The following is a 16939-nucleotide window of genomic DNA, read 5'->3' on the forward strand; positions in this document are numbered from 1 at the left end:
TAGAGTGTAGAAATAGTCGAAACTATTGTTTATTTCATAGGATGAGACTCCTTGAATTACATCTGACATAAATTTAGATTTCATACATTGTGAGAAATTTACACTACATTCTATAGTCCTTATGTTCTCTGGAATTGTATTCCAACATTTTGCACCTAAATATGTAAAGGTTTTGTGTGTTCTGGATTTGTGAATATAAAGGTTGCACCTCTCAGCATCACGTGATCCTCCGGATACATAAGAAAATTTACCGGTGAATGATGATGGTGCAGCCTCATTAAGAATTTTATACATATACGTTGATATATACGTTAAGACGGAGTTGTCGTCTTAAGTGTAAGGGTAAACACTTCATATTTCGATATACATTTACTGATGGTTCCTGCCAATGAACATCCAGTGCAATTTTTGCTACTTTCTTGTATAATATATCAAGAGAATTAAGTCTGGTTTTGGCAGCCCTACACCATATTATATCCAGGTAGTCAAATTGGGGGAGCATAAGAGCATTTACAAACATTTTTCTATATTTCAGTGGAAGAAGATTTTTCGACCTGTATAATGCCCCTATTCTTTTAGCAATTTTTGATTTCACATAATCAATATGGTCTTGAAAGTTCAATAAATTGTCTATCATGAGACCTAAATATTTTTGAGATTTAGTTTCTTCTATAAAAAGGCATTCTTTTTCCAAATCCAGAGGGATTGACAACGTGTCCAGATTAGGATATCTATCAAATACAATGAATGAAGATTTTGCAGCATTTAGTCTCAGCTTGTTGATTCTAAGCCATTCATACACAATTTTCATATCCTTAATTACATTTTCATATATGCTTCGGGAAATGTTATCAAAATATAGTGCACTGTCATCTGCAAATAAGTAAACAGTAGATTGTGTGCAATTTCTACTGAGATCATTTATGAATAAACTAAATAGAATTGGTCCTAATATGCTACCCTGTGGCACACCTGTTTTAACAGGGAGTGATGTGCTTACATTACCACGTATTTTGGTGTGCTGCTTTCTGTCCCCAAGGTAGCTTTTGAACCACTTTATGACAAAGCCATCAACTCCATAATACTTAAGTTTTTTCAATAAAATATTATGGCTTACTGTGTCAAAGGCCTTTTTAATATCTAAGAATACAATTGCAGGTTTCTTCTGTGATTCCTTAGACGTAAATATTTTATCAAATAGATTAAGCATTAGAAAAGTGGTGGAATGATCTTTTCTAAATCCATACTGATTGTTGGTAAGTAGTTTATTTGTTTCAACATACTCTGTGAGCTGTTGGTTAACAAAATATTCTATGCATTTTCCAAGTAGGGGGAGTATGGATATTGGCCGGTAGTTATTTGGATCATTAGGGTCACCAGTTTTAAGAATTGGAGTGACTGATGCAATTTTACATGCCAACGGCATTGTTCCACTTTTCATACTAAGGTTTATAATATGAGCTACTGGATCGATGATTTGGGGAATAATATACTTATATACTTTAATAGGCATGATATCGTTGATAGATTTATCTGATGGTATACTGAGTATATATTCTTTTACTTGTTCAACAGTCACCTCTTCGAATACAGAGAGTTTACACTCTGGTGGAGGCGGCATATATTCTAGAAAGTCGTCTGAATCCTTTTCCTTAATTGATTCTTGTAATATTGTACCAACTGTGGCAAAATGCAGGTTAACTCCGTTAACATTTAAGTTGCTTGGGGAAGAGCTACTTATTTTTCCAGGTAAGTTTGAAGCATGTTTGATAGTTTTCCAAATACCTTTCAAATCGTTTTTTGCACTTTTCACAGTAAGGTCCTGAACAATATTTGTACGTCTGTTTTCTTTGGATAATTTTGTCACATAGTTTCTTTGGGGACGATAGTTATCCCACGAAGTAGAGCATTTCTTATGTAGTTCACTTTTTCTGCAGTTACATATTCCATTAATACACTTACACTTGAATTTGTTTAATTGTCCTAAACACTTTTTATACTTTCTGAAAAGCATCTTCTTCTTCCGTATTTCTGCCAACAGTACTTTAGAGGGATTACAAAGAAAGTTACTATTACATTTAATCTGTTTAGGTGGACAGTAATTATCATACGATTCCTGGATGTGATGATTAAGTCCATCTAGCGCATGGTCTACATTAGTACAGCTTAGAATATTACTGTAGTTACTGCAGGATCCCAGAAAATAGCTTAAGGCTTTTAGATTGTTTAAGGAGTGGTCTCTGATAAGGACCTTCTGGAACTTACTAGCTTTATTTACTTTAAAGTCGAGAACACATTTAAGAGCTTGGTGATCTCCTATTCTATCATCAAGTACTTTACACTCTATGAAATTAGAGTAACAGTTAGTCATTACAACATCTATTGTGCTCTGCGTTATTCTACCATCTAAGTTTGCAATACAGACTGTTACTCCTGTAACAGTCTGTATCATTCCAAAGAGCTTCATTGTTATATCTAACTTTTTATAGTCTAGATCAGATAAAGAGTTTTGGTTAACATTAACATCGCCAATCCATATTACTTTCTTACCTTGAAGTTTCATCATACATTCAGTCATATAATCAAGGAAAGTATCTAGATGACAAAAGTTTTGTGATCTGTAGAAGCAGCAAATGTAAAGATTGGCGTCCTTGAGTTGTATCCATATAGCTTCGATTTTAGAAATATCAGAGTAGGTTATATCTAAATTGAGTAATTTGTGGTTAACATTTTGGTTGATCAATATACCACACCCTCCTCTTCCTCTATCGTTAGGTCTATCACACCTTATAAAATCAAAGTTTAAGGGGAAGTTAAGTGTACTAGTGTCTATATCAGATTTAAGGTTTGTCTCATTAATTCCAATTATGTCAAGCTTTTCGCGAAATATTAGCTCCTGTAGTTCGAAAGTTTTTGCCAGATTAGTCAGGCCACCCTGTATATTACATAGACCAAGAGAGAGATTATCGTTTATTGAGGTACGAATAAGGTTAAACCAAAGCTAATGGGGAACAAATCCACATGCAGTCTCCTCAAGTAGACTAAGTTTCAAATCATGTCATACATATGATTTAAATTGGATTTCGGATCAGCAATCATACTGCAGTTTAAATCATAAAGTTTAACAGCATAAAATAGTAACTCACTTCTGTTTGTGATAAATATAGCTTGAGAGATATAAAAACGTTAAGTTATTAGAAATTTGTGCTGATCTAACATTTTAAACCAGATAAAACAGTAATCCTGTTATTATTCATGTTGATACCCTTGGATTATAGAATTTTAATGAAGTTTAACACAAGTGAGTTACATATTTGAGATGCTTACCAAGCCTGGCAATTCCTAACTTATTAAGGTGCACATTGTCATGGCCCCTGCCAAAATACTTGTCCTTTCTATTATAATTTAAAGTAAAGAGATTATTTTCATGTTCTGTGTTAATGTATATTAGCCCATGCTTATAACACATATTCTCTAAGTATCGATTAAGTCCCTGCACTATGATGTTCTTACTAGTGACAGCTCTAGGCAGAATATTTAAGATATATATTTTTGCACTATTAAATTCTGCCCACAATTTTTGAACAAATTCTTCCATGTCATTGGTGGCACTGTTGAAGTTCATTGTGTTGAGGTCAATTGGATCAACACAGTTAGTACCAGTTAGTAAAACAACCTTTTTAACCTTTTCTTTGTTGAGAACTTTGAACTGACTGTCGCTAAAGAGTCTTTGGGACATTTGGATTGAGTTGGCCCCTGGGTAGAAGAATACTTTGGCCTTCTGAGATGAAGAGCTCAACAGTTTTTCATTCAGATGCCTAAACATGCTGCTGCTGATATGATAGAAGAACAATGGAAGAAATTGAGAGACATTATAACTGATATCTCGTTTGAAGTTCTGGGTGAAAGGGGCCGGAAAAAGAGAACAGAACATCTCTCAAAGGATACTAAGAATCTCCTAAAAGAACGAGGTGAGATTAAAAAGAAACCTAGTACTGCTGAGAATCGTGCTAAGTACTCGCAGATTAACGGTCTTGTTAGGCAGAACTGTAAAAGAGATGATAATGCCTGGGCTGTTAGAGTAGCTGAGGAATTGGAAGAGGCTGCCAAGCAGGGTCAACAAAGAGATGTTTGGCAGAAAATAAAATCCCTTACAAACAAGAGAGTAAACAGATCTGCGGCAGTGCGGGATAAGAATGGGACACTTATATCAGATCCCGAAGCTCAGTCACATCGCTGGGCCGAATATTTTGAAGAACTCTTAACGCCAGCAGCAGATGCGGTGGATTTCTCTCTATTGGATGAGGACGAAAAGGTACTTTCTTTTGAATATCTTAGTAATGATGATGAGCCACCGTCCTTGTTTGAAATTGAGGAAGCTATCAAGAAGTTGAAGAACTACAAAAGTGCTGGAATTGATGAAATTTCAAATGAGCAGTTAAAGTACGGTTCTCCTGGACTTCTGCCTTGGTTAAAAGATTTGTTTGAAACTGTATGGAAAAGTGAGGATATTCCTAGTGATTGGAGGAAAGGAATCATCACCATCATCCCAAAGAAAGGGGACCTCACATATTGCAACAACAACAGAGGGATAACTCTACGCTCCACAGTATCGAAGTTATTTCAAATCGTGTTGTTAAAAAGACTAAGTAATGGGCTTGAAAAGTTACTTAGAGAAAATCAGTGTGGTTTCAGGAGAAACCGTTCTTGTATAGATCAGCTATACTCCCTTAATTGTATAATACACAATTGTATAGAATTCAACGTCCCTTTGTATATAAACTTTATTGATTTTAAAGCTGCTTTTGATTCAATCAATCGTGACTTTATTTGGAAAGCTTTTGAACATTATGGTCTTCCAACAAAATACATCAATGTTTTCAAAGCGTTCTTTAGAGCAACTGAAAGTGCAGTTCGTGTCAATGGGGAATTGACAAGATGGTTTGATGTCGATTCGGGGACTGGACAAGGTGATGTGCAAGGGCCCCCCATTTTCAACCTTGTACTTAACTGGGGATTAGAACTTGCCGAGAAGTTTAAAAATATATCGCGTGGTTTTACTCTTCAGTACAGACAAAGTTCCAGACAACCGGAAAAATGTGTCATTGATTTGGACTATGCTGATGACATAGCAGGCATGGATGACACTGTCGAGGGACTGCAAGAAACAACGGACAATATTGCGAAATACTGTGGGCTTGGGGGTTTAAAGATGAACGCAAAGAAAACAGAGATCATGGTAATTGGGAAAGATACGTCGCAGCACCCACTCCCAGAGAATAGGACCATAGATATTACTGTCGATGGAAACTCTGCAAAGCAGGTCACTCAATTCACTTATTTGGGTGCCAAAATTACATCGGATGGCAAGATCGATAAAGAAATAAGTGTCAGGATTGGAAAAGCAACCGGAGCTTTTAACCAACTCAATAACATTTGGAAGAATAAGAACATAAGCATTAACAACAAAGTGCGAATCTACATCGCAGCTGTTCTTACCATTCTGACCTATGGAAGTGAGATATGGAACACGACTCAAGTGCAGACAAGAAGATTAGAGTCTTTCCATCAGTACTGCTTACGCAGAATCCTGAGAGTGAGGTGGTTCCATCGAGTAAGAAATGAAGATGTTTTAAGAAGGGCTTCAATAACTGCTCTTACTGACATAATAGCAACAAAACGGCTACGTTGGTTTGGACATGTCAGTAGAATGCCTGAAGATCGGTTACCTAACTATCTACTTGAATGGAAACCCAAGCATGGGAAACGATCAAGAGGCAGGCCTAGGAAGAGCTTAAATGATGTATTTATTGAAGATGCTGAGCAGAGATTGGATCGTAATGGACTCACGATTGATTGTATGAGAAGATTGGCTGCAGATCGAAAAGGATGGAGAAATATTACCCGCCGAAGTTGTATAATACAAAGTAATGACGCAGATGACGCAGACTAATCCTTTTGGATGGAGATCTCGCCATGTAACATGTATGTAGCTGATATAAACTGTGCTCACATCGTTGGGTGTCTCCTTTTCGAACAATTGTTGTCTGTTAACATGCCGCCCTGATTGATGCAGATGGGGTGGTGGAGATGTATAGGGTGGGGTTAGAGGTCGGTGCTGATAAGCACCATTCGTTTTCCTTGATGGATGAACTATAAACTCGTCTTCTTGATAAGGTACATAGCCGCTGGAGTTGGAGATGTTTTCATATGGGTCATGGTAATTGTCATTGCACATGTTGGTTGGTGTACTTGTTAATCTTTGGACAACAGCTACAGGTTTGATCAGTCTGAATGTGATACTGATCCTTTTGTTTGTACAAGATGGTTGAGTACAGATTTCATGTCTGTAATGAAGCTGGGATTTTTTAGACATGATACAAACATCCCCATGCTTTAGATCTAGGGCAGACACCACTTTTCCTGTTTGAATTTCTGTGAACTGCATCGTCCTAGAGGCACCCAGAGAAACTGTAACAATATAAGAGTTTTCATCGATGCATTCTTCATTATCACTATGGATAGGCATGCATTCTGTCCCAGTACAGCTGTAGTAGTTTACGAGAGCACTGTTGTAAACATAATCCGGGAGTAACACATCAAGATATGAACAGATAGCAGCCAGATAGGACTGATGTGGTATCTCCTTCGCCTCGTGACTTCCCCCATTATACACATATGGGAAGTCCCCAAAGTAAGCTGTTTTCCTATTTTGAAACTGGTGGCTAAAATCCAATTCTCTCAGGAAGATGTCTAAGGAGAATTTTTGAAACGGTGCCTGATCAATGAGTTCAACAGGTGGTATGATAATGTCAGGGCTTTCATCATTTACACTTAAGGCCACACTAGATATGGGTGTTACATCTATTTCAGCATAATACTTGCCACTCCATGGATTGACAGATCCTGTACTCCCACTGATTTGATTTTCTGTGTTGTTGGAAATGATAGAATCTGGTGCTTCAATGATGCCATCACTATTGATTAGCATGAAAGATTCAGGCACCTCGCATTCACTGTCATATTCAATCTGATCGTTTTCAAATTCTGTCTGAACTGCAACATCTGAACACCTATCCAGGACAGCCCGATAATCTATTGACTGATTGGTACTTTGATGTAACAACGTACCATTAATCTCTGCTATAGTCTGAGAAGTTTGAACAATGTCTTCTAGGATGATCACTTTCCGCTCGAGAAACTTGACATGAGATTTGAATGCAGTACAGTTTTTGCATTTTTGATCACATTCCGACAATAGTTTTCCAAAAAATGTTTCCATTGAATCGTCCATGATATTGAGTTGATGATTTGAATTAAGTTGTTGATTTGAATTGAAGCAAATTGAAGAGTTCACATGTGAGATTTGTTCCTTTCCATTAACGTTACATTCGTATTACATTCGTATTACTCAATAAATGTAATAGATTTGTAGTGTTGTAATTAGTTTAAAACTATATAGATCTTCAAAATAGGGGCAAGACATGTTTACTTTGTCACATCAGTTATTATTACAGTTAGGTAATCGTCATCACATTAACATATATTTTTTTGTAGTTTGGATTGATTTATTTAGGTAATAAGCAGGTGATAAGGCAGCCTATGCTAATTTTTACACACTATCTTGAAATTGTTGGGGCAGGAAAAGTTAATTTTGTCACATTTTTAGTGACTTTGACAAATTTAACCTAAAATTGTTAAACTTGAGCTCTGATGTTCTGGACAATATTCTACCAATTTTTTCTGAAAGAATGTTAAATTCTAATAGAGTTATAGAATATATAGATCTTCAAAATAGGGGCAAGACATGTTTACTTTGTCACATCAGTTATTATAAGAGTTATTACTTATTATAAGAGACTATTTCATTATATAATCATTGTTACGATTTCGTATAATTTTTTGTGACAATGTAAACATCAACTGATCTTAACTTGCATCAACTACATTGTCATCATGTAAAGTTTTCCCGCCTTTCAAACCAAAATCAGATATAAATAATTCGCCCAAAATTTTAAATTCCATATATTGTGACAGAATTAACCTCATTGTGCCTGTATTAGCTTACTATTCAAAGCAACATATTTTAGGGCTATGATTGGTACTCCGTACTTGGTAGATCAACCATCAAATAATGAGTAAAAAGGGTTTTGAGGACACCTCACAGTAGAATAGAGGTATGGTATTCTGAGTGTGACAAAGTTACCTAAATATTGCCTTGTAACCGTTCGATCCGTGCCCTTTAACCAATGTTGTATCATAATTGTTAGATTGACCTAATCTACTATGTTTCAGACCAAGGAATGATAATTAGACAACTGCAGTTAAATAAGTCACACAAAATGTGACATTTGAACCATTATAGTGCCTAACAACAATAGATTTTCTTTCTGAGCAGTGCATATGGGAGTATGGGTTACGCGGCTAATGTTCAGAACTTCTGAACGTGCTAGGTTAATAGATGTCAAAATTAAGCCACTATCGTCAAAAACGCTATTATTTTTGTTTACCAATATCCTCAAACTCAAATGAACGTGTCCATATATGGGGTACCCGGGGTACGAGTTAACGAACAGTGTTCGTGTCCTTCCACAACCCCCTGTTACCTGTGTTTCTGTCGGGGTAGCCTAATTCATCCGTTAGAATCGCAGAGTTAGCGGAGCTCATGATATCTCGCGACGTATGCTGCATGAACGGTGCAAGACTTGCGCCGTTCGTTTCAGCATCCAGTTGCGAGTGCTTGCCCATCGAAAACATGATTAGTGATTGTGGATTTTATTGATATTACTGATTATCCATCATATTCAGTATTAATGTTATCCATTATTTATTTATTGACATCCTTCAGTCTCCAAAACGAGGTGTGAAGGTAAATTAACTTTGAGCCTTGTTTTGGCGACTGCTTAATCGATGGGCAAGTAGGTATTTGTTTTTTAGCAGTGTTGAACATTGAAACAATTATAAAATGTTTATTTTTATCTTATATAACGTACAATATGAATGACATATGCTATAGTGACGTAACATATATAGTGCAAAGAATTAGTAACTTGCGAGATGTGATTTAGTGATAATCGACGTTAACATTTTGCAGTTTACAGTTGCACAATGTTGACGTCGATTGTTATACTGACATTTATCTGAATTTAATACAAGTACATGTCACATATAAATTGGGTAGCTGAATGAAACTCGTGCCTCAAAATTTTCCGTTATTAGCATTGCAGTGTCCACGCCCTGTACTGCGTTAACGACCAAAATTTTCCCAATATGCAATTATTATTTTGCTTCTAAAATTCTCTGATAATTAATAATATATCGTGACATGTAATTGTAAGATAACAAACCTCGTGCTCGCGACGCTTACATCTGCACCTGAGAATCTCTCAGCAATGTGTGGCTGTCTGCGCGGCGGGCTGTGTATCGTGAATATAGCTGAATTTAAATTTAGATTTATTTGTAAATGTATAATAATATTAAATATGTATTGATTGTTTTGTGGTAAATAAAAATTTTGTTTTACTAATTGAAAATTGAAAAATAGCGGCAGAAATGAGAAATAGAAACCTGGACATTAATTAGCAAATCTGAGATTGTTTATAAAATCTAATTCATTTAATTCGACGAGAAAGATAGCCTATAAAGCCTAAAAGTAAATTTAAAGCATTACAGAAACAGAAAACAAAAAACACAGTTTGACATGATATCAGAAAGAAAAAAAAAGAAAAGGGGGACCCGGGACCCTCAACCCATGTAGCTAAGACACATAACAACAAGAAGGCAAAATGGTTTTTCCAGCTTGCGCGTTTGTAAAGGTGCATGGCATGAACTTTGTAGGTTTACAACCTACCAGGACGCGCGTCGAGTTGGACTCGTCGACGGTCCAATATATGGAACAGATAGTTTACGAGTATCACCCGTTAACATGAACTAATTAATTAAATTGCCAAAGCTTATAACATATAAGCGGTGGGTATGGGAGTCCGGCGCGGCCCTTGAAATCATTTTGTCCGTAAAATATTACACGATATAAGACCTATGGCTATAGTAAATTATTTGGAAAATTGTAAATACGATAAAAATAATTTTAATTAAATAAGATTACCTAAAAGAAAATTGGCATTATTTGATGTGCGGCGCGGCCCAGAAGTGCATCGCGGTATACTTATAAAATAATATAATCGAGCTTTATTTTAAAAATTTCTCAAGTTCAATAGTTTACATTTTAAAAGTTATTTTGCAGTTTTTCTGGATTTCCTTTTATCTATTACTTTGAAGTTGTCCATTACACTTAATTTTACGGCAAACTTAAACTATTTTTACCACATTATTACAATAAATTACACAATAGTACCATGAAAATTTGACCGAATGGCTTATTATTATTAACTGGTTCACCTTGGGGGGTTTTTTAAAATCATTTTCACTTAATAATAATAGTAATTCTATACAGTTACATAATTGAAACAATCATGGTTCCTTATTATTATATTGTGGGCAGAGTATATGTGTCTTTTTACTTAAATGAGGCACTATCCAACAACTGCACTTAATTTTAGATACATGTTTTGTCTCTTAAAGTTGCTAAAAGATAAGTGGAACATTTTATTGTTGAATCTATCTGCACTCTAATATCGTCCAATATTATAAAGTGTATTTGAGTTGCCTCTCTTAATCCAAACCATTCTTATTTCCTGCCTCCTTTTAAAAACTTTAAATCTCTATTTTGTGTTTAACAAATTTTAGGACAAAACTACATCAGGAACCTGTTCATTCGGCCCACTCATTTCTTGCCAGATCGACACTAATTCGATGAATTAAAGAGCTGAGCTTATTGAGCTGCAACAGTACATTTCACTGTTAAAATGTAATGCACTGCTGAAAATTTTAAGGCTCTGGCTCATTCAAGAGCTGCGTGAGAATCATGTGATCCACATTGTCAACAGCGACAGGATCTAGTCAGCTCATGGGATCGACCGATTAGGTTCTCGGTTCTCAACTGTTTGCTAACGATTTGAGTCAGCAGCTCTGTTATCAAGTACCCAATTAGCACATGCACATTAAATTGCTCATGACTCATGTGAGGTTTCAAACTAATAACTAGGTTATACCAAGCTCAGCATCACATTATGTTCACTTTGGGAGCAAGAACAAGTCAATCAGTGGGGTAATGAAGGCCCCCGCCGACCCCGGTTGGGGGCCTTCAACCTGGATTTACAACAACCTCCTAACCAGCAAGCTCTCCTGGGACCTGATGATCTACAATCTCCCGGTTAGTTTCGTCAAAGATCTTGAAGCAATATGTACGAAGTATCTGAAGAAATGGCTAGGTGTAACAAAGACAATTACTGTCAGTGTGCTTTATAGAAATAAGGATTGCTTTGGATTAAACCTTAAACGACTGTTGGACTTATACAAGTTCCTTCAGGTGTCTAAAGGTAACTTTCTAAAGAGCAGCAAGGATCCTAAAGTTAAGGAGGTCTATGAGCACAGGGCCAAGAGCCAAGAAGGGAGCAGTCAGTGGGGTTACACCAATGAGCTGAGTGCTAGAGAAAGAGATCTTTACTTCAGAGAGTTAGTAGGAGTAACAGTGCAAGGCAGGATGGGCTTGGGATCCAAGAGGAGTGTAGCCAGTGAAAAGGAAAAACTGAAAGAACTGGTAGCTCACATCTCAGAGCAGGATATCCTGTTGACACTGGTAGACAAGGGAGTCCAAGGACAATTCTTAACATGGGAAAACACCATGCAGCTAGAATTAGGTTGGAACAACCTTATTTACAACTACAAGATGAGCCCTGCTCTACTTAAGTTCCACCTCAATGCAACCCATGACGTTGCAAATACTCCAGCAAACATGAGCCTGTGGAACTATGCTGACACAGGACGCCTGCCACGCCCCACTCGAATGAACTAGAGATCTGAATATTGGTCACAGACTCTAGAGGTTTTACCCTATAACCCCTGTAAATGATAAATGACATTTTCAAAACGTTCTTGATGAATTTAACACTGACCACTTGGTTACCTTTTCTGTGACACCCTGTTTACTGTACATAGTGTATACTATACAAAGAAAATTTCATGTAACATAATTGTAATATAACGATTGTCTCAGAAAGGTATTGATGTCAAGTCAAAAGACAGCTGATTTGATTGAAAAGGATGTAGAAACAATAAAGAGGACCGTAACAACTCTTAAAAAGAAAGATGAGGAGATTTTGGACCTTCTGTTGAAAACAAAAATGTTACTTGATAGGCAGAAGATAGAGGATATTAAACTTACTGTAAGTAAAACATTAGCTCAATAGTCAGTGTGCTTGCTTGTAAACTCTGTAGAGCTCTACTAAGGGCATTTTGAATGACTTTGTCATTTAATAGAAAATGGGAAATTTGAATTATCAATATCAAATAAAGGTAACACTTGTGTGGCCTAAAATTATATCCTAATAAGAGCAAGTTCAGTTTTTGATAACATGTTTTCTGTCTAAGTAAACATAACAATGAGATATTCATGAGGTGCATAATATGTATACCTTAGTCGGTAATATTATGGGGGGATGGGGGGGGGGGGGGGAAATTATCGGTGTTAAAAATATGGACTGTTATAAATATGGTTCTTTGGCCCGAAAAGAACCAAATTTGACCCCCACACTTTTAACTGCGACTTTCCTTTCATGAAAAATCGAAAATCGAAAATATTGATCAAATTTTTTCGCAATTATAACCACATTGCCGCTTTCGCACCAAATTTAATATTTTTTCATTAGATATCCAATCCCTATCAGGTGTTAAAGTATATTTATTCTGTTACACATGGAGCGTTATTTTAGAATGTGGGGCTGACTGCTATCGAAATCTAGTGATTAAAATTCAGTGGTCAGTTGCATCGTGTAAATATTCACAAGCTCCCCTATAAGTATATGTTTTAGCCCGTACAGCTTACGAATTGTACACTGCAATGAAACAGCTGGTGCTGAACTTTTATTATTCATCTGAAGTTGCTGATCTGAAATTTAAATTGAAATTGTTCCTAGTTAACCCCTCTAATTGAAAGGATGGGGGAATAGTAGACTTTTTGAACCAGAACTAGCTTCAATTCAGCAAACAATAACGTAAGCATACTTCTGGACGTGCATGAAAGAAACGTTAAGCATAATATGACTGATATACCAAAATTTAAATTATGGGGGGTACAAATATGGACTGTTATAAATATGGTTCTTTGGCCCGAAAAGGACCAATTTAGACCCCCCATAATATTACCGACTAAGGTAATGTAAAGCTGTAGCCTGTGTAGTGTCCTGTGTTTACTTTCACAGTTTTCTGTCGAGCAAGGTACTGTGGCAGTTCTTGTCATTTTACAAAGCCCACAAACATGAAAAAGGTTTATCACTGCAATTACGTTTATTAAGTCTCTATAATCACACTGCTGCAGGTTCTAGAAGTTGAAGATGATGAAGAGGATGCACCCATTTTTGAACCTGAAATTATTGTAGAAACTTGGGAGCAAAAGGCTGAGCAACTTGTAAGTTTTCTAAAATCTCATTCAACATTTACTTGAATAAACGTAGTATGGCAGATTCTCCTCAGAGCCTATATTTGTTGTTTTTATGACCTTATCGATTGTCAATTGTGGTTTTATAAACAAACAAAATGTAGGATACGTGAGCTATCTAGCTCATGTTACCCCAATTGCTTGATCACGATGTTTCATTTCAGGAGCAACTTACCCAGACCATAAGATATGAGTTTATGGAAATTCTCAATAGAAGTCAAGAAGAGAGTGCCGCCAGTAATTGAGAATTTAGGACCACAATAATCAGGGCCAGGATACGAGCTTTTTGGGGTTTAAGCTCTTGAGGGTTTCAGTAATCTGGCAGTTCTTGCTTTATTTGTTTTCTTCCTTTTTAAGAACAACTTCATGGAGAATGAAATTTCATTTCAACTGCTAAGCTCTTTTTCTGATTTTTGGTTACTTTTAGAATTAACGTAGCTCAGAAAATATTATGTACATTTATTTTCATATTTCGTATTTGTTTTTTATTTAATTGTTCTGTATAATTTGAATCTTGAACTTAAATCTGTGATGGGCACATAGCTATACAACTAAGATTTTGCTTTAGATATTCAAGATTTTATGATATCACAACAACAGTATCTACTATCAATAGAGATCGGTTTGTTGTATCAATGAGTAAAATTGACTCAGTTGATAAAGATTCCTTTAATTAATCTAGTAGTTCTAGAAAGTTTAGATTTTAGTGTCTTTGGTAGCATGCAATCATATTGAACAGCTTGTAGCTGTTATACCTTAAAACAGAATGTGTCCCGGAATGTATGTGTTATTATATTTTTACAATGCAATTTAACAATTCTTATTTCATTAAATATATTTTCATTTCAGTATCAAATTGTTTGTTTTATTTACAGTGACGTGTAAATGACTTTGAAAACAATTGTAATAAATGTATTACCATGTCTAACTTGCATCAAAGATTGATTCATATTCTGATGTTGGTCCAAAAATGAGCTGTAATTATACAATTATTGGCATGTATTTCTTAACTAACCAACAATCCCGACAGGTGTATAGATAGTATCATGAACGAAGAGGAAGCTTTATATCTTGATCAGCTGACCTCAATCTCCGACGTTCCAGCCTCCCTGCAACACTTCCACAACGATTACGAAGATGCCAAAGCGAAGCTGAGTGTCGTTGCTACAGATACGGCGGCAGTGCACAGAACGCACAAAACAAAGTTACACAAAGATATCAGAGAAGCAAGGAAGTACATAAGGCTAGGCGAGGACTTGGTGGAGAGTACTGATGCAGTCCGCCAGACACCCAGCGAGGAGCTTCTCGGCAAACTGGCTGCTGTCGATCAATTCAGTAAGATTGCTAAATATCTTGACTGGGTCAAGTTCCTGAACGAAGCTGTAAACTTTTTAGATAAGCGACAAAACAAGGAGAGCTGGAAGAAGTGTCTCCCGATATATGATGAGTTGAATTGTTATTCTAGTCTTGTGGAGGACACTGCATGTGCTAATCTGAAGCGGGTTATGGTAGCAGAGTGTCGGAAAAGATACAAGATACTTACTGAGATGGCTTTGAAATCATTCGGTCCAGTGAATTGGAAAAATATAAACCAGGAAACTATTCCTGGTATTTTAGAGAATGTGAAATTCCTGTTTAAATTATCAGAACCGTTATGTCATGGGAAACCCAATCTGAAACTGGGCTTAAAATACATTTTCAGCCACTTTGAGCTGCAGTTTAAGTTTCACTTCATGAGAAAAGTCAAGACAAACGACATCAAGAAACCTGAGTGGTACTTTACAAAACTGCTGTCCTGGATACGCGAGTTCAAGGACAAGTTCCAAACACACTTCGGTGTTTTGTTTGAGAACGAAAATAATGCAACTATCACAGCTCTGTTTGTGGAACACTATTGTGAGTTTGCTGTACTGAAACTCAATGAAGATATCCCTAAACTGGATGATGGATTGTTCACTCATTACATTGACGAAGTCATCAAATTCCACAAAGAGCTCAAGGACCACATCCCTCTTTCCCATTTTAAGTCTCCAATACTGAACCTCTTCACAGAAGAAAAGACTTTAAACAGGTGGTTACAATTGGAGACAATATCCTCCTTCAAATTTCTCACAAATGTGGAGGCAGATGAACATTGTTTCGAAGAGAGGGAGAGTGGTAGTGGGTATCCAATACCCTCCATGTGCGTCAGAGTGTTGACATCGGTGAAGGCTGTAGGAGAAAGAGTAAAAGTGTTCCCATCTCTAGCTCTCAACAATTCATTCTACTCCCTCCAATGTGATCTCTTGAAAGAGTTCATGATTCATTTATCAGACAAGTTACAAAAGTTGGACCCACAAAGACCCCAAGTTTTACCTGGTAGTAAATAGCGTGGTGTACATTTTGGCGATCCTAGAGGAATGGAGCTACGATCAGCATTACATCAAGGTATCCAAGTTCGAGGGTGACAAGGCTCCCTTTTCTCACATCAGCGATTCCTATGAACTTCTTCAACAAGATTTACAGGACTCCCTAGAATCCTCTATATCGAGTAAAGTGAACAGTTTGCTTAGCGGATACTTCAAGAAAAACTGGATGCTCCCCAATAAACTGGATACTATAACTCCTTCCTGCTCAGCTGGACTTATGGAGTTACAACAGTCTCTAGCAAGTCTATCTGCCTCTCTTGCGCCTGATAACTTCCTTAATATCTGGAGTAACCTTGCCAGCTCTTTACAGCTGACCTTTACTAACAAGATCCTCTTCAAATCACAGTTTAATATAGCGGGAGCTCAACAGTTCAAACAAAAAATTTATTTTTTGGGGGGGGGGGGGGGGGAACCCATGGCAGCGTTTTGTGGAATATTTTATGAGTATTGCTCTCCGAGTTACTTTGCGAGGCTGAACAGTAATTTAGAAGTTTTGACACTGCCGTGTGAGACTGCCAGATTGTGGAAGGGTGAGGGGACGACTAGTTTAGACAATCTCACAGATCTTTTGCAGGAGCGAAATATAGTTCTGCCAACCTCTGACGTTTTAAAGATTTTGAAGCTCAGATCAGACATTTAATTGGGATTTATATCGAATTTTAACCTCGGCTTTTGGATCGAATTTTAATGTCTGACTTGAATTATGAAAATTTGATTTGTCATTTGTCAGGTGTAAGATAAAGAAATCACCTTTTTTGTTAAATGACCTCTACGTTTTTGCATGAATTTTTTATGGGTTAATGATTTTGATGACTTTTGAATTTCATTTAATTAAATACTCTGTACTTCCCTAAACGATCTGTGTTCTTTAATATTGAATAATGAATTCTCTCGGGTATTTTTACTCAAATTTGTATGACCTAACTAATTTTATTATCGTGCATTGATACACTTTAACGCGTTTACGTGGTTCCAA

At 36.5% G+C, this 16939-nt stretch overlaps 3 protein-coding genes across 3 annotated transcripts in view; 2 read left to right on the forward strand and 1 right to left on the reverse strand.

The window, feature by feature from the left end:
• LOC134811267 (E3 ubiquitin-protein ligase rnf146-like) overlaps positions 1-7434 on the reverse strand; it is a 44964-nt gene extending 37530 nt beyond the window's left edge. The window contains exon 1 of the mRNA XM_063818052.1: positions 7411-7434. The gene's annotated coding sequence lies outside the window, so the exon portion shown is untranslated. The remainder of the gene's footprint in view (positions 1-7410) is intronic.
• LOC134813399 (uncharacterized) lies at positions 3815-16333 on the forward strand. Its single transcript, XM_063821180.1, has 4 exons — positions 3815-4492; positions 11105-11272; positions 11429-11808; positions 14586-16333. The coding sequence occupies exons 1-4, from the start codon at positions 3815-3817 to the stop codon at positions 15922-15924; spliced, it is 2565 nt and encodes an 854-aa protein (XP_063677250.1). The 3' UTR covers positions 15925-16333.
• LOC134812157 (uncharacterized) lies at positions 12101-14411 on the forward strand. The gene is made up of 3 exons (XM_063819400.1): positions 12101-12284; positions 13436-13525; positions 13720-14411. Exons 1-3 carry the CDS (start codon positions 12126-12128, stop codon positions 13798-13800), a joined length of 330 nt encoding a protein of 109 aa, XP_063675470.1. The 5' UTR covers positions 12101-12125; the 3' UTR covers positions 13801-14411.
• Positions 16334-16939: the final 606 nt, after the last annotated feature.

Source organism: Bolinopsis microptera, chromosome 1 (genome assembly GCF_026151205.1).
Source record: "Bolinopsis microptera isolate Bmic1 chromosome 1, MBARI_Bmic_1.0, whole genome shotgun sequence".
NCBI classification, from domain to species: domain Eukaryota; kingdom Metazoa; phylum Ctenophora; class Tentaculata; order Lobata; family Bolinopsidae; genus Bolinopsis; species Bolinopsis microptera.